General features: G+C 46.9%; 1 protein-coding gene across 1 annotated transcript in view; it reads right to left on the reverse strand.

Moving 5' to 3' along the window:
• Window positions 1-1006: 1006 nt before the first annotated feature.
• LOC144690660 (neuromedin-K receptor-like) overlaps window positions 1007-21671 on the reverse strand; it is a 116670-nt gene continuing 96005 nt past the window's right edge. Inside the window, exons 4-5 of the mRNA XM_078558382.1 lie at window positions 5931-6127; window positions 1007-1595 (exon numbers count right to left, since the gene is read on the reverse strand). Of these exons, the coding sequence (XP_078414508.1) occupies window positions 1280-1595; window positions 5931-6127 (513 nt within the window). The 3' untranslated portion in view covers window positions 1007-1279. The remainder of the gene's footprint in view (window positions 1596-5930; window positions 6128-21671) is intronic.

The raw sequence follows: 21671 nt of genomic DNA on the forward strand, positions 1-21671 counted from the left end.
TACCAATGCATTTGAGGGAACTGCAAACTGAGAACTTAGCGCAAGGTCCCATTCCTTTAGCTTGTTGGCAAAGCTCAAATGGAATCACCTACAGAATCTCGGTAATTACATGAGAAATTTATGCAATGCAATAAATAGACAGGCAGACAATAATTGACTGCTCACACCAGGACATTTTCCCTTAACCCTCACTTTCCTAGTGGCAGAGTTTCCATCCATACTTTTAAATACACTTGATGGATTTATAAAACAACATAATTTCAAAAGCCAGTCCATTTCTATTTTGACAAAACAATGACACACATCACAATGGGAGGACAAAAATGACTCATAATGAGACATGCTATTTCTACTGAGCATTTTTGAAAGGTACTCAGTAAACCACGGGCTCTCCTTCATTCTTTTATAGGGAAAAGAAATGAACAAACTTGTAATGAGATTGCTCCTTTCACATCCACAGGAAGTCCCAATGAATTCCAAAGTTTCAATGAATTACTTATTGAAGTACAGTCACTGTATTTTTAGGGATACATGGCAGCCAAAATTGCATACAACAAAATTCCAGAAACAGAAAATATGATTATCAGCTGTTGATTGAAGGATGGTTATTGGTCAGGTCAACTTTCTGCTCTTCTTCAACTAGTGTCATGGGGTGGGTGGGCTTTGATGTTTGCCTGAACAGGCAAAGTGAGCCTCCCTTTAATAGGGATTAAAATATTTTTATTTCAGTTAGACATCCACTGTTTATGGGCAGTTCATCAATGCAGGTGCAACATTTATTTCCTGACTGGTCTGCGATGCTTCCTTAAGGACCACTGGCTCAGCTGCCCTATGTCTAGTTCCAATGGGCAGAATATGCCATGCCCTCTCCATTCACTGGAACATGAAAATTGCATCAGTGTCCTACAAAACAGCAAGAGCCAGACTTGCAGATTCAGAGAATGCTCCTGCCTGAAACAGGAGGGAACTCTGGCTGGTCATTTGCATGGTGGCTTGGAAGCTACAGCAGGAATGGAGCAGTATGTTCAGTTCTGCTTCTGTCTGGTGAAGGCCATAAAAATTGGTTCTAACATCTCATCCAAAGGATGGCACCCCTGACAATGCAGCACCAGCACCAGCCTAGATTAGAGCTTCATCGTTGGAATGGGGGTTGAATTCATGATCATTTGTTGCAAGAGGTGAGAGTGCCTCCAACTGAGCCAAACTGATTCAAAGGAATCAGCTCCCAAGTTGAATTGAGCATGCCCAGTTGACTAATGGAAAAACACAACCTACAGTTCTATGAGTATTCGTCCAAAGACATGTTTGTCTGACTGAAGAAGCTTGAACTTCTGGAAGTGTTTTTGGAATTACTTCGAGAGTGTCCATTAAAACTCGTATTTCGTAAAGTTGTGCCCTTTTTGCTGCAAGCCTCTACACTATCATTTTCGGATGTGTCAAACTCCACCGTCATATTGGATTCCATGCGGGAGATGGTGTAGGCGCTGTTCTGTCGGGTAGGCTGAAACCTGGTTGATTGTAGTTCCAATTCATCGTAGCTGGAAAATTCAATGAAGGGGCACCATTGAAAAGCCCTCTTGAACCCAGCTCGAAATCTGCAAGCATATAAACAAAAGAGAACGCTAAAACCATCTGGGCATTCTCATCTTAGGAGAAATACACCCCAAAGATACAGGGACTGAAACTCAGTCACAAAGGTATATGTGCCCAGATGCAACTTGCACCGTCTCCACTGCTGATCCTGCAGAGATCGTGGGATCAAAGGGCAGGACTGAAAGTTGCAGGTCTTTGTTGGGGGAAGGCTTAAGATGAACAACCCTCCATCAGGCAAAAAATTTCAGTCAAAGCTTGCTAGGAGAGAACTGTTTTCCATCTCATTGTTCCCTACCTCCCCCAAGAGAAAAAAATTGCCCTCAGCACCAGGAGGCTACATGTAATTTTCTATATATAAATAAACCTTTGGCTGCTCATCTTCTGCAGTGGGAGGGGTGGGTGGGGGATGATCCAACCTCTGATCACCCACTCCTGTTGATCAGGTGTATATATGTCAACATATACCAGATCCCAACTGAGGCTGGGAGCTGAAGAACTCCTGACTAATGAAGTCCTTCTTACTCTGACCGCCCCTAACCATTCCATGATGACCTTGTAACGGTGAGTGGAGGCTGTGTCCCCAGAGAGCTATCTGTGAAATTTTGACCCCACAGTTGCGACCTGAAGTATATAAGCCCCATAACTTCAGCTGGGGATCGGTAGAAATGGTATAACTACTGGTGGAAATTCCAGGTGATGGAGTTTAATTGCAGCTAACTGCTACTTTGTTGCTCAATGGCTGCTCACACAACCTAAAGCTCATCATGTCCATTTCTATATCCTAAAATGATATAGTGCAGAAGGAGGCCATTCGGTTCATTGCATCTGTGCCACCTTTTTGAGAGAACTATTAAATTATTCCAACTCTCCTGCTGTTTCCCCATAGTCCTATAAATGTTGTCCTTTCAAGTATTTAACCAATTCTCTTTAGAATGTTATCAATGAATCTGCTTCCACCATCCCTTTAGGCACTGATTTCCAGATCAGAATAATGTAAATCTTTTGGCTGCTTGTTCCAAAATTTCTATACAAGTTCAGGGGTTCTCTTAACATCTGAACATGAAAGAAACTCAATTGGTTTATAATTAGACCTGAGCCCAGAAACACAGCTGTATCTTCATGGCTACCCAAGTTGGCCAATTAATAATGTGCTGTATGCACATCCATCCGGTATGGATTTTACCATGAAGGGTCATCTCTTCATCTACCTGCAACGGAGGTGGATCATTTGCATTTATATCTTTCTCTGCCACCTGATCCATTTCTGTCTGTTTAGTAATGAAGGATAAGATAGCAGAAGATTAGACAGATGATTTTCTAAGTTCAACACCAACCTGCAATCATGTAAACCCTTTAACTTAGAAAAATATCCCAAGGCACAATCTGAAAAAATAAAATGTATGCCAAGCCAAAGCAGGAGATATTAGGATCAGTGACTGAAAGCTTGCTCAAAGAAGTGGATTTAAAGGAGGGCAGAGAGGTGAATGGATGGTGGGGGTTTAGGGAGGGAAATCAAGAATTCAGAGGCCCAAATAGCTGAAAGTATGACTGCCAATAGTGAGGTGAATTGGAAGTTTACATCAAAGAAACAATGAAGGGATGTTGGAGAAGTAGAGCTAGTTATCATCAGTGTACTCGTGTAAGCTGGCCCCATATGCACTGATGATGTGAACAAGACGCAGTGTGTTGATGAGGCAGCAGAGCGGCCCAAGGGTAGATCTCTTGGAGGCGCCTGAGGTAATGCTGTTGGGGTGGGAACACAAGCCACTATTGGAGATGCTCTGACTATGACTAGATAGGTAAAAGTGGAACCAAGGCAGTGGTGTGGTGGTAATGTCACTGGACTAGTAATCCTGAGGCCCAGGTTAATATTCTGGGGACATGGGTTCAAATCTCACCATAGCAGCTGGTGGAATTTAAATTCAGTTAATTAAATCTAGAATTGAAAGCTAGTCTCAGTTAATGGTGCCATGACAGCTATCATTGATTATTGTAAAAACCCATCCTTACCTGGGCTGTGCTACATGTGACTCCAGCCCCACGGTAATGTGGTTGACTCTTAGTTGTCCTCTGAAATGACCTAGCAAGCCACTCAGTTCAAGGACAATTAGGGATGAGCAACAGATGCTGGCCTTGCCAGTGACACCCACATCCCATGAAAGAACAATAAAAAAGAAGTGAGGCAGTCCCACTGAGGTGGACCATACAGGTGAACAGTTGGAGGAGTATGGTGTTACTGACCGTGTCAAGGGACATGTCCTTTGTTATTTTGGTTTGGGCTGTTTTGCTGTTGTGCTGGGGGAAGAGAAATTCAAACAGCAAACTGTGGGAAAGATGAGCACAGAGTTGGGAGGTGACATTTTTCATATAACAAAAGTCAGAGAGAGCAAGTTAAATTTGTGGGTAAATTTTCATAATTATTACACCTAGTAAAGAGTTTCCTAGTCCCAAACATCAGTGGGAACTGGGGCATGTGCTTGAATTCCTGATCTGTACTTCCATTGTGTGAAGTTGAATGCCAGGGTCACTAAAGAGGAAAATGTAATCTCTGGGCTTCTGAGGTGTTATGGTGAAGACAACTCTCCATCCAACCATATCTGAGACAAAACAGTGAGAATGGAGTAAGATAATGATACATTTTAGTGATACATTTAAAATCCCTTGATTTTGTTTGGTTTGATGTAGAATGTCAGTAGAATGGGATGATTGCTGCCATTGTGAATGGAATAATGTGAAGAATCATTCTCATTCTCATGCTAACCTTAAACCAGGTTCTGGATTTTTAAATGGGTTGAGGCTGAGATTAAAGGCGGGCAGGTGTGCAATTTTGTGCCACCAGCCTCCATGGCAGTTCCCTGCCACAATCCCAAACCCAAACTATTTTTAGTGAGGCTGACTCGGGCTTGGATTGGCTGCCAGCCGCTTCCCAGTGGGCAGCTGATTCAGGATAATTAAATGATAATTACGGGGTTCATTAGGGCAGCCCTGGGATTTTCAGTCAGGAATGTGGGCAGCCCCATGTCGGCCTAGACCACATCCAGGCCAAAGTGGTGGGCTAAGGGTAGGAAGTGAGGGGGGGAAATGGTGGTTTGATGGATATTCAAAGGACCCTCTCCCCAACCCATAACAGCTGCCGGGCCACAGTTGCGGCCACTGGCCATCCCGTGGAGGGATTGTTCCTCCACGATCACTGCCAGGCTGCTGAGGCTGTTTTAAATGTTTTTAAAAACTGACCTCTTCTTCTGAGGATGCCTCCATGGTGAGGCACCCTCTCTCTCTCTCCCTCCATTACAAATTTGCAGCTCCCACTTCGACCTGTGGGGCTGCCGATGTGTCCTTGCTGGACCACCTCCCATTGACCCTCCCGGCTTGGGACCCCACCAGCTCGCCATCCTCAATTAAACAGGGAGTCCGCTCCCTGTCATTAATTGGACTGGCCCTTTAAAAATCCTGATGGGCATGTCTGGAACAAGGCATGCAGGATTGGGACCCAGAAATTCAAAATCCTGGTCAAAGAATGATCTCCGAAGAAAAATATAAAATAGAAAGCTTGAGGGACAGCTCATCTTTCCACATCGGGGGCGGGCATGAATGTGGGGTTGAGGTTACAATCAGATCAGCCATGATCTTACTGAATGGTGGAGCAGGCTCGAGGAGCAGAGTGGCCTACACTTGCTCCTAATTTGTAAATTTGTATGTAAACATCTGACAGCCCCACTCCTGAAGCAGTGATTCATGCTAGGGGTTAGGAGGGAGTTAGGGTGGGGAGAGGTATGATGGGGGAGGATGGGAGCGGCTGTTCCACAGGTGGCTTCAACCACAAATGTTTTCTTCATAGGCACAATGAGTAGCCCTGGGAAATTCAAAGCCCCACACGTGCTTCCAGTATAGGGATTATGGAAATGATTGGGAATGAGAATCATTCAGGTTTTCTCTTACTTTACCAGGAATGCTGCTATAAGTATTGCATTCTCAGCACTACCATGGCCAAACTAGTTCGACAAGACTGGTTTCGATCAAAGCTGGGAACTTCCTAGCCTGAATAGATCAACATTTACCCACTGGCTTGCTGAAAGTTGAAAAGGGAATCTCTTCCCACCCAAAGAATTCATTTTGAATGAAGAAAAGAAAAGATAAAATGAACCCTGCAACCATAAAAATGATTTATTTCAGTCAGTAATCTGTTTTGGGGGGATTTTTAAAATGAAAACCAAGCATTTATTGAAAGCAAGGGAACCAATAACAAATCATATATATATATAAAATCTGTGATTTCAAATGCTGAGTAGAAAGATTCCCCCAACCCCATCATGACCCCAAACAAGCTGTCTACTTACCGGCTATTTAGGCAACAGTATATGATAGGGTTGTGCATGTTAGAACTCATTGCCAGTAAGAACACAGCTAAATAAACCTGCTGTATAGGCTTCCAGTTGTTGACATCTGGGTGCTGTTTGCTCACGAGAAAGTAGATGTGGTAGGGCAGCCAGCAAATGGCAAAGGTAAACACCACCACAATCATCATTTTAACAACCTACAGGAGAAATATAGAAAAGGAAGTACATTATAATCAAAGAAACAGCATTTTCATTATTTCTAAACATGTGGCAGAGTGATGAAGCTCACATCTAAAAGGAAAGAAACTTATCCATTTAGCACCTCTTGCGACCAGAGGATGTCGAAAGGTGTTTTACAGCTAATGGAATACATTTGAAGTGTTCTTCCTGATGTAATGTAGGAGAATGTGGTAGTCAATTTGCCCAGAGCACTCTTCCATAAATAGCAAATGAGACCATCTATTTTGTGTAACCGTTGAGGGATAGATGTTGGCCAAAACTCAGAGTGGTGCTCTGGGATCTTTAATGTTCACCTGAGAGGGCAGACAGGGCCTTGTGAATGTCATATCTGAAAGAAGGCACTATCAACAGTGCAGCACACCCCCATCTATTGCACTGAAGGGGCTTGAATCTATGACCTTCTGACGCAGTTGAGCTAAAACTGAGACCAATATAGTTTACATCGCTGACCCTTTGCAGTGATGACGATGAGCTACATCAACAGATTCTTCTTGTTTTCAAAATGAAAGAACAGGGTTTGAATGAGGGGTAAGATTTACATTGAAGGCAGTTCAACTGGGCCAGATTTTCCTAGAATGCTTCAGTAAAAATGTGGAGTGACACCACTTTACCCCATAAATATCAATGCTGTAAAGCCACTAATATAGTAGTTTTACAATGGAACCTCACTGTGGGCAAATTTCCTCAATCATTTGTATACTCCTAAATTTGGATCCACCAAAATCCCACTCAGTATATTAACACAGCGCCATCCCCGTGTAAAAGTTGGAGTATGTCAGTTTACTGCATTGAATCATGTCCTGAATAGAGAGATCATGATAACATACAGCATGATACATCACCCAGAGTGCTTGGGACACCGATATCACCCACATTGTCTGGCACCACAATATCACCCACAGTGAGCCACTGATATCACCCACAGTGAGACCCCTGAATCGCCCACTGAGCCCGAGACCCTGATATCACCCACAGTGACCCAGACACCAATGTCACCCACAGAGTCTGAGATCCTGATATCACCCACAGTGTCTGAGGCCCCGAAATAACCACAGGGTCAGAGATATCCTGATATCACCCACAATGTCTGACAACCCAATATCACCCACGATATCTGACAACCCGATACCACCCATAGTATCTGTCAACCAATATTATCCAGTGTCGGACACCCTGATATCACCCACAGCGTCTGAGGCCTCAATATCACCCACAGTATCTAAGACACTAAGATCACCCACAGTGAGACCCCAATATCACCAACAGGGTCTGATACCCCAATATCACCCACAATGTCTGACACCCCAATATCATCCACAGTGACTGAAACCCCAATAGCATCCACAATGACTGAGACCCCAATAGCATCCACAGTGACTGAGACCCCAATAGCATCCACAGTGACTGAAACCCCAATAGCATCCACAGTGTCTGAGACCCCGATAGCATCCACAGTGACTGAAACCCCAATAGCATCCACAGTGACTGAGACCCCAATAGCATCCACAGTGACTGAAACCCCAATAGCATCCACAGTGACTGAGACCCCAATAGCATCCACAGTGACTGAGACCCCAATAGCATCCACAGTGACTGAAACCCCAATAGCATCCACAGTGTCTGAGACCCCGATAGCATCCACAGTGACTGAAACCCCAATAGCATCCACAGTGACTGAGACCCCAATAGCATCCACAGTGACTGAAACCCCAATAGCATCCACAGTGACTGAAACCCCAATAGCATCCACAGTGTCTGAAACCCCAATAGCATCCACAGTGTCTGAGACCCCGATAGCATCCACAGTGACTGAAACTCCAAAAGCATCCACAGTGACTGAAACCCCGATATCATCCACAGTGACTAAAACCCCAATAGCATCCACAGTGTTAGACACCGCCATATCATCCACAATGCCTGAGACCCCGATATCAATCACAGTGTGTCAGATCCGGATAAGACCCACAGTGTTTGAGACCCTAATCTCAGCTACAGTTTCTGAGACCGTGATCGGAGCCACAGTGTCTGACACCCCAATGTCACCCACAGTGTCTGAGACTCTGATATCACCCACAGTGCCATAGACCCTGATATCACCCACAGTGCCATAGACCCTGATATCATCCACAGTGCCTGAGACCCCAATGTCAGCCACAGTGTGTCAGTTCAGGAGAAGACTCACAGTGTCTGAGACCATTATATCACCCACAGTCTCTGAGACACCGATATCACCCACTGTGTCTGCGACCCTGATCTTAGCCACAGTTTTTGGAGTCACAGTGTCTGAGACCCTGATTTCAGCCACAATGTCTGACACCCCAACGTTACTCATAATGTCTGAGACCGCTGTCATCCACAGTGTCTATGAGCCTGATAACACCCACAGTGTATGAGGCCCAATGTCACCCACAGTGCCTGAGACCCTGATCTCAGCCACAGTGTCTGGGACATCGATATCAGCCACAGTGTCGCAGACCCTGATATTATCCAGAGTGTCTGGGAACTCCTATATCACCCAGTGTCTGAGACCCTGATATCACCCACAGTGACTGGTACCCTGATCTCAGCCACAGTGACTGAGACACCAATATCACCCAGAGTGTCTGAGACCTCGATCTCAGCCACAGTGCCTGAGACCCCGATATCACCCACAGTGTCTGAGATGCCGATATCACCCACAGTGTCCGGCACCCCAATATCACTCACAGTGTCTGAGACCCCGATCTCAGCCACAGCGCCTGAGACCCCGATATCATCCACAGTGTCTGAGCTGTCGATATCACCCACAGTGTCTGAGACCCTGATCTCAGCCACAGTGCCTGACACCCCAATATCACCCACATTGTCTGAGACCCCGACATCACCCACAGTGTCAGAGGTCCTGATGTCACCCACAGTTTCTGAGATGCCACTATTACCCATAGCGTCAGAGACCCGGATATCACCCACAGCATCGGAGACCCCAATGTCACCCACACTGACTGCGGCTCCGATATCGCTCACAGTATCTGAGACCCTAAACTCAGCCACAGTATCTGAGGCAATGATATCACCACAGTGTCCAACTACCAATACCACCCAGAGTGTGTGAGTCCCCAATATGACCCACAGTGAGATTCCAATATCACCCACAGTGTCTGAGACCCCAATATCATCCACAGTGTCTGAGACCCCGATATCACCCACAGTGTCGGAGACCCCAATATCACCCACACTGACTGAGACTCTGATATCACCCACAGTGTCTGAGACCCTGCTATCACCCACAATGTCTGAGACTCCGGTATCACCCACCATGTCTGAGACTCCGGTATCACCCACCATGTCTGAGATTCCGGTATCACCCATTGTACCTGGGACCACAACTAGCACCCACAATGTTAGACACTCTGCTATTACCTACAGTGTCTGAGACTCTGATATCACCCATTGTGCCTGGGATCACAAATACCAACCACAATGTCTGACACCCCAAATTCACCCACAGTGTCAGAGACACCATTATCATGCAACAGTGTCTGACAACATGGCCCACCCACAGTGCCTGTGGCCCCAATATCACCTACAGTGCCTGAGACACCGATATCACCAACTGTGTCTGAGACCTTGATATCACCCACAATGTCTGAGACCCCGATATCACCAACAGGTTCCTAGACCCTGACCCTGATATAACCTATTGCGCCTGGGGCCACAAATATCATCCACGATGTTCGACACCACAATATTATCCACAGTGTCTAACACCCCAATATTACAAACAGTGTCTGACAACCCAATATCACGACAATGTCTGGGACCCCGATATCACCCACAGTGACTGATATCATCCATAGTGACTGAGACCCCAATAACACCCAAGATATCTGACACCCCGATGTCATCCACAGTAACTGAGACCCTGATATCACCCACAGTGACTGAGACACCGACATCACCCACAGTGCCTGAGACCCCAATATCACCCAGGGTGTCTGACACCCCAATGTCATCCACAGTGACTGAGATCCCGATATAACCCAGGCTCTGAGATCCCGATTTCACCCACAGTGTTTGAGACCCTGATATCACCCATTGTGTCTAACAGCCCGATATCGCCCACAGTGCCTGACACCTCAATATCACACACAGTGTCTGAGACCCCAATATCACCCACAGTTTCTGAGGCCCGATATCACACACAGTGTCTGACACCCCAATATCACCCACAGTGTCTGAGACCCCGATATCACCCACAGTATCTAACACCACGATATCACCCACAGTGACTAACACCACGGTATCACCAACGGTGCCTGAGGCTCCCATATCACCCACAGTATCTGACAATTGATATCATCCACAGTGCCTGAGACCCTGATATCACCCGCAGTGTCTGAGACCACAATATCACCCACAGTGTCTGAGAACCCGGTGTCACGCACAGCGTCTGGGACCTCAATATCACCACTGTGTCTGAGAGCGTAATAAAACCTAGGCTCTGAGACCTCGATATCACCCATACTATCTGACACCACAATATCACCGACTGTGTCTTACATATTTGATACCACACACAGCATCTGTGACTCTGATATCACCTACAGTGTCTGAGACCCGATATTACCCACAGCGTCTGTGACTTCGATATTACCCACAGTGCCTGACACCCCAATAACACCCACAATGTCTGACACCATGATATCACCCACAGTGTCTCACACCAGTATATCACCAACGGTGTCTCAGACTCCCATGTCACCCACAGTAACTGACAACCGAGATCACAAACAGTGTCTCAAAACCTCATATCACCCACAATGTCAGACATCCCGATATCACTCTCAGTGTCTGAGACCCCTATAGCACCACAGTGTCTGACACCACAATATCACCCATAGTGTCTGACACTTTGATATCACCCACAGCATCTGAACCCCGGTGTCACACACAGTGTCTGATACTCCGATATCACACACAGTGTCTGACACCTCGATATCACACACAGTGCCTGAGACATCAATATCACCCCCAAGTTCTGAGACCCTGATCTCAGCCAGAGTCTGAGACCCCAATATCACCCACTGTGTCTGAGCCTCCAATTTCACCCTCAGTGTCTGACACTGTGATAACACTCTCAGTGTCAGAGATCCCGATATCATCCTCAGTGTCTGAGACCCCTATATCACCCATAGTGTCTGACACCCCAATATCACACACAGTGTCTGATACCCTGATATCACACATAGGGCCTGAGACCGCGACATCACCCATAGTGTCTGACACCCCAATGTCACCCACAGTTTCTGAAACCACTGTCACACACAGTGGCCGAAACTGATATCATCCACAGTGCCTAAAACCCTGATATCACCCAGTGTGTGAGACCCTGATATTATCCACAGTGTATGAGACCACAAAATCACCCAGTGTCTCAGGCCCCGATATCACCCATAGTGACTGAGATCCCGATATCACCCACGGTGACTGAGACCCTGTTGTCACCCACTGTGTCTGAGACCAAATATCACCCACAGGGTCTGACAGCCTGATAAGAGCCTCAGTTTCTGAGTCCGTGATAACACCCACAGCGAATGAGACCCCAATATGACAAACAGTGAGACCCCGATATCAGCCAATGTGACTGACACCCTGATATCACCAACAGTGTCTGAGACTCCGATAACACCCACTGTGCCCGCCAGCCCAATATCACCCACTGTGTCTGAGACCCGATATCACCCACAGTATCTGACAACTGATATCACCCACAGTGTGTAAGACCCGAATATGACCAATAGTGGGACCCCGATATCAGCCACCATGTCTGACACCTTGATATCACACACAGTGACTGACACCCCAATATTACCCACAGTGTCTGAGACCCAATATTACACACTGTGTCTGACACACCGATATCACCCACAGTGTCTTTGCTCTGAAGAAGGGTCATATGGACTCTGTTAACTCTGTTCCTCTCTCCACAGATGCTCCTGGACCTGCTGAGTTTTTCCAGCATTTTGTTTTTTTTTTCACCCATGACACTGTGATATCACCCACAGTACCTGATACTCCGAAATAGCCCATAGAGTCTGAGAGATCGATACCACCCATTGTGCCTGGGGCCACAACTATCACCCAGAATGTTAGACACCCCGATATCAGTCACAATTTCTCAGATCACTCATAGTGTCTGACACCCCAATGCCACCCACAGTGTCTGACACCCCAACGTCACCCACCATATCTCACACCCAGATATCATCCACAGTGCCTGAGACCCCGATATCACCAAGTGTCTGATGCACCGATATCAGCCCATGTTTGTGAGACCCTGATATCACCCACACTGTATGAGACCCCGAAATCGCCCACCGTGTCTCAGACCCCGATATCACCCACAGTGACTGAGACCCCGATATCACCAATAGTGTCTGAGGCCCTGATAGCAGCCACAGTGTCTGAAACCCCCATATCACCCATGGTATCTGCTAACCGATATCACCCACAATATCTGAGGCCCCAATATGACCAACAGTGAGGCCCCAATATCAGCCAATAGTGAGATACTGATATCACCCCAATGTCTGACATCCCGCTATGACACACAATGTCCAAGAACTGATATTACCCACCATGTCTGAGACCCCAATATCACGCACAGTGTCTGAGACCCCAGGATAAGCCTCAGTATCTAAGAACGTGATATCACCCGCAGCGAATGAAACCCTGATATCACTCACAGTGCCTATGACCTGGATATCACCCACACTAACTGAGACCCCTTTATCACCCACTGAGTCTGAGACCTCGATATCACGCACATTCCTGTGACCCTGATATCACCCACAGAGTCTGAGACACCGATATCACCCACACAGCTGGACACCCCCATATCATCCACCGTGTCTGAGACCCCGATATCACCGACAGTTTTAGGCACCCTCATATAATCCACAGTGCCTTGGACCCCGATATCACCCACAATGTGTGAGAACCCGATAAGACCCACAGTGCCTGAGACCCTGATATCCCTCACACTGACTGACATCCTGATATCCCCCAGAGTGTCTGACACCCCAATAACACCACAGTGGCAGACACCCTGATGTCAAACACAGTGTCTGACAACCATTACCACCCAGAGTGGCAGACACCCCAATGTCATCCACAGTGTCTGACAGCCAGATATCATCCACAGTGTCTGAGATCCCGATATCACCCAATGTCTGAGACCCATTATAACCCATAGTGTCTGAGACCCCAATATCACCCACAGTGTCTGAGACCCCAAGATAAGCCTCAGTATCTAAGATGGTGATATCACCCGCAACGAATGAAACCCTGATATCACTCACAGTGCCTGTGACCCACTCACAGTGCCTGTGACCCAGATATCACCCATACTAACTGAGCCCCATTATCACCCACTGTGTCGGAGACCTCGATATTACGCAAGTTCCTGTGACCCTAACATCACCCACAGAGTCTGACACCCTGATATCATCCACATATATCTGAAATTCCGATATCACCCACAGTGACTGAGAGCCTGATATCACCAACAGTGTCTGAAACCCCAATATCATGCACAGTGTCGAGAGACCCTGATATCACCCACTGTGTTAGACACAGAATATTACCTCCAGTGTCTGAGACCCTGATATAAGCCTCAGTGCCTGAGACCATGATATTATCCACAGTGAATGAGACCCCGATATCACACTGAGTGTCTGACGCTCTGATATCACCAACAGTGTCTGAGATATCGATATCACCCATTGTGCCTGGGACCACAACTATCACCCAGGATGTTCGACACCTAGATATCGTCCACAGTGCCTGAGACCCCGATATCACCCAGTGTCTCAGACCCCAACATCACCCACAGTGTCTGAGACCGAATATCACCCACAGTGTCCAAGCCCCCGATATAAGCCTCAGTGCCTGAGATCATGATATCACCCACAGCGAATGAGATCGCAATATCACCCACAGTGTCTGACACTCTGATATCACCAACAGTGTCTGAGGTCCCGGTGTCCCCCACACTGTCTGACAGCCTGATATCACCCACTGTGGCAGAGACCCCCATATCACCCACAGTATCTGACAATTGATATCACCCACAGTGTCTGAGATCCCAGTATGACCAACAATGAGGCCCCGATATCAGCCACAGTGAGATCCCGATATCACCCACAGTGTCTGAGACCGGATATTACCCACAGTGTATGACACCCCGATATCACTCACAGTGTCTGACAGCCTGCTATCACCCTCTGTGTCTGGAGCCCCCATATCACCCACAGTATCTAACAATTGATATCACCCACAGTGTCTGACACCCCAATATGACCAACAGTGAGATCCCGCTATCAACCACAGTGAGATACTGATATTACCCACAGTGTCTGACAACTCAATATCACCCACAGTATCTGACTCCCTGATATCGCTCACAGTGTATGCCAACCCAATATCACCCACAGTGTCTGAGACCTAGATATCACTCACAGTGTCTGAGACCCTCATATCAGCACAGTGTCTGGGACCCCGATATCACCCACAGTGTCTCAAACTACGATATCTCCCACAGTGCCTGAGACTCCAGTATCGTCTACAGTGTCTGAACCCCCGATATCACCCACAGTGGCTGAGTCTCCGAAATCACCCAGCGTCTGAGACCCCAATATCACCCACAGTGTCTGACTCCCTGACATCAGTCCCAGTGTCTGACACCCCGATATCAGTCACAGTGCCTGAGGCCCTGATGCCACCCACAGATCCTGAGATACCGAAATCACGCACTGTGAGACCCCTCTAGCATCCACAGTGCCTAAGACCCTGATAGCACCCACAGTGTCTGAGACCCTAGTTTCACCAACAATGCCTAAGATCCTGATATCAGCCACAGTGTCTATGACCCTTATATCAGCCTCAGTGTCTGGGACCCTGATATCACCCGCAGTGTCTGAGTCCCTGACATCAGCCAGTGTCTGAGACCCCCATATCATCCACAGTGCCTGAAACTCTGTTATCACCCACAGTGTCTGAGACCCCCATATCATCCACAGTGCCTGAAACTCTGTTATCACCCACAGTGTCTGAGACCCCAATGTCATCCACAGTGTCTGACACCCCAATTTTGCCCACAGTGTCTGAGGCCACAGTGCTTGGTACCCTTGTATTACTCACACGTTCCTTCCTGGAGGCTCTCAATGCTCTGGCATTTTGATGGCTCAATCAGCCTCCACAAAGACGGAAATGAACTCCATAGTTGGGCAGACCTCAGGCCAGCCCTTGAAAGAGATGAGGTTTTCTTTCAATCTTCTAACAGAATGGCCAATGCAAGTTAACTTTAGGAAAAGAAAGACAGAAAGTACTATATGTTCTCAATATATCCCAAAGTGATGCACAGCTAATGAAGTACTTTTGAAATCTAGTCACTGTTGTAATATACTAAACGTGGCAGCTTATTTGCACACAGCAAGGTCCCACATGTAGGCAGGATGTGGCGATGCCGGAGGTCCTCTTAAGATGAAGCAAAACTCTAGGGCGTAAGCACTCAAGAGCTCATCGCAGGTAAGTTCCAAGGATTGAAAACCGAAGAATTTGGGCCATGATTTCTGTCATCCTAAGAACAAAATTATAAAATCGTATAACAGGTCTGACCTTGTCCTATGTAATATTTTCAAGTTTCTCAATTGAACAATGTCAATACAATTCTTGCATCTACAGATTATCTTCTCTTGCCTGGATTATCGTCGATTGATTGGATGGCACAAAAATGGCGACCTAACACGTTGCATGAAAAGACTGATTGTCACTCAGAAAAAGGATGAGGCAGTGCTAATACCAGCCTTTTAAGGCAGTCAGCCAATACTGGTCTACCAGGCCTTCCTAAATATACATACCTGCCCTTCAGTGCAGAACTGAGAGCATTTCCGGAGGTGCCAGCTTTCAGATCAGACCTTAAATGGGGCCTCATCTCAGATATATGTAAAATAATCCTATGATATTATTCTGTGAAGTGCAGGGGATTCTCTTGGTATCCTGGGCAATATTTATCCCTCAATAAACATCACTAATACACAGATTATCTGATCATTTTCTCACTGCTCTTTATGGGACCTTGCTGAGCCCAAATTTGGTTCTCGTGTTTCTTTGATTACAACAGTTACTACCAACAATTAAGTATTTGTGACGTGTTAAGAGCTTTGGGATGACTCGAGGTTGTGCAAAGTACCATATGAATTATTGTTTTTTTTAAACAATCTTATTGCTAGGGGAATCTCATTTCAAAACATTGAACATTTGTGCGTTCTAATCTATTGCATTTAAATTTACAGCTGCTAGTAAGGTCAGAATGTTCCGTCCTTGTTGGCGTCAGGTATCATGGTGGGTGTGCGTGGACAATATGGCTAGAAGGCAAAAAATTGGTTTCACGCCATTGTGAAACCAGTTTGCGATCATCTGTTCCGCCTGCCAATGGTGGGCTGCCTTTCCCACCGTCCAATGTCAGGAACCTAATTTCAATGCATATGCATCTCATCATCTTGCCTGCCCGCCTGAAACATCCCTCCACGCTGGATCATCTGGGCACATCGGCGTGATTGCACACTGACGTGTTTCACGTGTTCAGCATTTAAAAGGCATGCACCTGGCGTGCTGGACTTTGAGGGGAACTCAGGGTGAGAGTGCACTAATGTTGCGCAGCGCTCGCGAAGGCTGCCTGTTCAACTTCAAGGAAGAGGCGCCGCACATTCAGGTGAAGGCACAGGCAAGTCGCTTTTTCCTGGCTGGCTGGCAGTGCGATGCTGGGGCAAGGGCTGCTGCGCTGTGGTTGGGGTGAGGGGGGGGGAGGGTGGCAAGGCAGCACGGTCTGATTTTAGCGCACAAGCACATGTGAGGACTGGAGAGGGAAGCAGCCAAGCATTCGGGAAACCTTGTATTAAGTGAGCATTCTTCCGCAGCTGAGACAGTTCAGCAGCAGATACATTAACACGCTTAGAGTCGGGCCTCTAGCTTATCTGCCCACTCAAGCAATGCAGAGACATGAAAGTGCCACCAATTGCTCCTGAACTTTTTGCCTTTGGGCGCAGACTGCAAACTAATGAGCGTTTTAGTGGACTGCAGAACAATTGGACGACTGGACACATTGTACAATCTCTTGCTAAAGTTGGCCATGGAGCAGTCACTGGTGGAGGTGCTCACAGCCCCTTGCAACGTCTTCATTCAGGCTTGGACCAGTCTCTCCCATGGTTCAAGCTAACAGTGCAGCCTTGCAGTGCGGGTTAGAAGAATGCCTGCGCCTGAGCTGAGAGCACAGCATGCAGCCCGATGGGCAAAACTGCCACCAATCGGTCAGGTGGAGTGGGGCAGAGGTGGGTGGGGCTTTGGGCAGCTATGCAGCACACTAAACTCTGCCATCCAAGTGGTGGCCAGCACTGTCTGGGATGCGTTAAGGGGCCTTCAGACTCAACCAAGAGAGGTTGTACATCCATGCTAACCACACATCTCTATCTTTCACCCTGCAGGAGGAGTACATCAGGAGCATGGAGCCAGGTGATCTAGCTGTATGCCTCATGACTTGTAGGGAGCGGAGACGAAGGAGAAGAGAGTGGTGGAGGTGCCTTGTTGGACAGAGGGAGGAGCAGCACCCTCAAGAAGAAGAGGCAGCTGGGGCTCCTGCACATGCCACTGAAGAGCCACAGTGGGTTACGTCGTGGGTTGGCGCCTAGCTAGACTCAGGGTTTACAGATGGTGCTTGTCATTCCTGCAAATGACCTAGAACAGCGTTGCCGAAGACTGCGCATGCCCAGAGAACTGATTGGTCACATATGCCACGTGCTGCAGGATTTGGCACCACGGGGATTCAGAGGGCATTGCCAGTGGCTGTGAAAGTGACCACCTTAATATCATTGTCACAAAGTTGTACATGTACTTGAATAAAACACAAAAGGCCAGATTCATCTAAAGGAGTTGAACCGTGATTTGGAAGAGGACCCTCTCCAGGAGGTCCATGACCCTTGACATTTAAATCAATTGCGTACAAGAGGAGATGCACCTGCAGAGAAAGTCATTAAATGAACAGAAAATCATGGGCAACAGTGATTTCTCAATATGCACTCTGGAAGTTCTGTGCCAGATTTTGTAAACTTACCTATCTAAGGTCAGCATCAAGCTATACCAGATCAGCCAACACATAAACCAAGTGAAGGCTAAAGGCTCTACTTCGAACCACAAATTGCTCCTAAATTTCAGAAAAGCACCCTCTACCAATTTTCATACAGGCACAGCACCTCAAAACTGGCAACCTTGGGACCGATGCTGTGTTAGATTTCAGGTCGGGCGGTTTGGGTCAAGCCGTATCAGGTGAGATCAAGGGTTCCTTGTAGCTTGGGAATAGACTGGTGTGCAAACAGTGAAAGGGATAACTAGTCAGGTGCCACAGCCCACCAATGCAGCGCAGAGCCGAATTGTCCAGGTAAGCTTTTTGTTTTTGTCAGTTAAAATTGATGCATGACACATTCTAAAAATGTCCGGTTTCCGAACAGACAGATTTAAGACATGGTACTGTACTAGCAATATCGGCAAGGCCTGTAACTGGCCTGATAAATATCCACTATTGGGGCAGGATTTTCTGCTTGGCATCAGACATAGATATTGGTACTGTCGGGAGCAGCACCCAACAGTAATTTTTGCAAAATTGGCCAATTAGTGACCAGAGGGTGCGCTCGCTGTCCAATTGATGATGGTGGACGGACTCTTGAAGCTGGGGAGCCAGCAGGAGGACCTGCAGCATTGAAGGAGGAGCAGCCTGTCATTGCAGGAATGGAAGAAATAGACTGCCTCCATCTTGAGGTGCTCTCTCAGCACTTTTAAAATATTTGAAATTGAAAATGGCAACAGCTGCCAGATCACTATTTTGGAGGAAAACCCCTCCTTAGGCCGCAGTTGTGACCAGGCAGGTATGGAGGCTGCTGTGGGGGAGGTGTGGATCTTCAAAGTGATCCTGGAGCACTGCCCCCTAGTTTGCCACAGGGAGGCCGCCTCTAGTCATCTGCCATGCTTCTGATGCCCCAGGCTGTGATCAATGATCTTATTTGACTTCTTAATCAACTTAACAAGCTACTAGTCACATGTGGGCAGGTTCGCACTTATTCCAGCCTCCAGGAAAATGCCGAGGAATCAGGACTGTGGCAGGGAACTGGCATGTCAACTGGCATAAGGAGATCCCGTGCCTGCCCACCTATATTCCCACCCCCGTATCGGGACCAAAATCCTGCTCCAGGTTTCAGCTTTTAACTACAGCACATCCGTTCTGACCTCCATTTGTTAATTTACTCATTGCCTACCACTCTAGTCCCATCCCAACTTTCTCACTGGGCTCTGCTTTACACTCCTCATCCTAGGTGATTTGAATGGCTGTCCCAACTCTTCCTGGCCTACGTTGGCTCCTTGTCCCCCGGTGACTCAAACTTAAAATTCACATCTTCATGTTCAAATCCCTTCATAGCCTTGCCTGTCCCCATCTCTAACTTCCTCCAGCCCCACAATCCACAAAGCTCTGTTCCTCCAATTTTGACCCTTGTGGCCCCCCCTGACCCCCTCCCTTCAGCACGCTTCAATGTTTCAGCATTGCCAGCCATTTCGACAGCTCCCTAGGCCTCACATTGTGGAATTGCTTTCCTAAGTCATCTCCACCTAGCGCCCCCCACCCTCACCCTCCCAACACACAAATCTCCTTTAAGGCCCTCCTTAAAATCCAGGTTTTTAATCAAGCTTTTGGTCACCCTTACTAACATCTCCTGTGGCTTGGTTCCCAATTTATTTGATGACATCTCCGCCGAGCGCCTCTGGACATTTCTTTACGTTAAAGGTTCCATATAAATGCAAGTTGTTGTTGAAATAAAATGAGTTTGTCAGGAACTCAATGGGCAGTATGAAAAGCTTAATCCGTTGTCTTCCTGATGCCTATAGATGTGACAATCCCTGTCAAAATCAGTAAAACTCATTCCCTTCACAATCGAGAATCTAACAAAAAAAGCATTAATATTTATTTCCCAGAAGGTACACATGCAGTCAAAGCACGGTCAGGCAGTGACAAATATAGTGCAGTCTTCCAGTCCAGTTGAACTCACAGTCAATTATTTTCTTGTAGTCACTTTCAATTTTTCTCTATGTGTAATGTACCACCTCTTCAGTTCCCTATTTTCCAATTTTTTCTCTTCTGGTCTAGATATCAGTATAATTAAGAACTAAAGCTAAGTTTATTATCAGCATTATTAGATGGAATTATGTTCATTAAGCAATGCCAGGGTAAAACTATTCCAAGGGATAGTATTAGCACCAACTCAGACACGGATTTGAACAACAGGTTCTACTCATTCTCACTTCCATCCTTTTTTTTCATTCATTCACGGGATGTGGGCTTCGCTGGCTGGGCCAGCATTTATTGCCCATCCCTAGCTGCCCTTGAAAAGGTGGTGGTGAGCTGCCTTCTTGAACCAGTGCAGTCCATGTGGTGTGGGTACACCCACAGTGCTGTTAGGGAGGGAGTTCCAGGATTTTGTTGTCAGCATGCCAGCTGTGGTTGGGTTGGTTGCATTCTTGCTATCTGAGAATGATAGTCATGAGTTCAAGTCCCACTTCATGGACCTGAGCACATAATCTAGGCTGACATTGCAGTAATGAGAGAATTCTGCCATTTTGGAGGTGCCATCTTTTGGATGAGAAAGTTCTGCCCTCTCAGGTTGGTGTAAAAGATCCCATGGAAGCATTTTGAATATTTAAATATTAAATAGCAAAAGGACGATCACAGGAAGGGTGAGGTTGATTAGGAATCGAACAGGGAATCTTTTTGTGAAGGCAGAGGTACTGAAAGCCTGAGGTACTGAATGAATATTTTGCATCTGCCTTCACAAACAAAAGGATGATGCTTGCATCACAGTAAAAGAGGAGGTGGTAGAGAAATTAGATAGGATAAAAATAGGTAAAAGGAGGTAGTTAAAAAGGTCAGCAGTGGCTCAAAGTAGAAAAGTCCCGCCTGGCCCGAGGTTGCCGAGGGAAGTAAAGGTGGAAATTGTGGGAGCTGTAGCCACATCCTTCAATCCTTCTTAGATATGAGAGTGGTGCCAGGGAACTGGAGGTTTTTAAAAATTCCTTCATGGAATGTGGGCGTCACTGACTAGGCCAGCATTCATCCCTAGCTGCCCTTGAGAAGGTGGTGGTGAGCTGCCTTCTTGAACCGCTGCAGTCCATGTGGTGTAGGTACACCCACAGTGCTGTTAGGAAGGGAGTTCCAGGATTTTGACCCAACGACAGTGAAGGAACAGTGATATATTTCCAAGTCAGGGTGGTGAGTGACTTGGAGGGGAACTTCCAGGTGGTGGTGTTCCGATGCATCTGCTGGCCTTGTCCTTCTAGATGGTAGTGGTCGTGGATTTGGAAGGTGCTGTCCAAGGACCCTTGGTGAATTCCTGCAGTGCATCTTGTAGATGGTACACACTGCTG

This window comes from Cetorhinus maximus, chromosome 2 (assembly GCF_964194155.1).
Source record: "Cetorhinus maximus chromosome 2, sCetMax3.hap1.1, whole genome shotgun sequence".
NCBI classification, from domain to species: domain Eukaryota; kingdom Metazoa; phylum Chordata; class Chondrichthyes; order Lamniformes; family Cetorhinidae; genus Cetorhinus; species Cetorhinus maximus.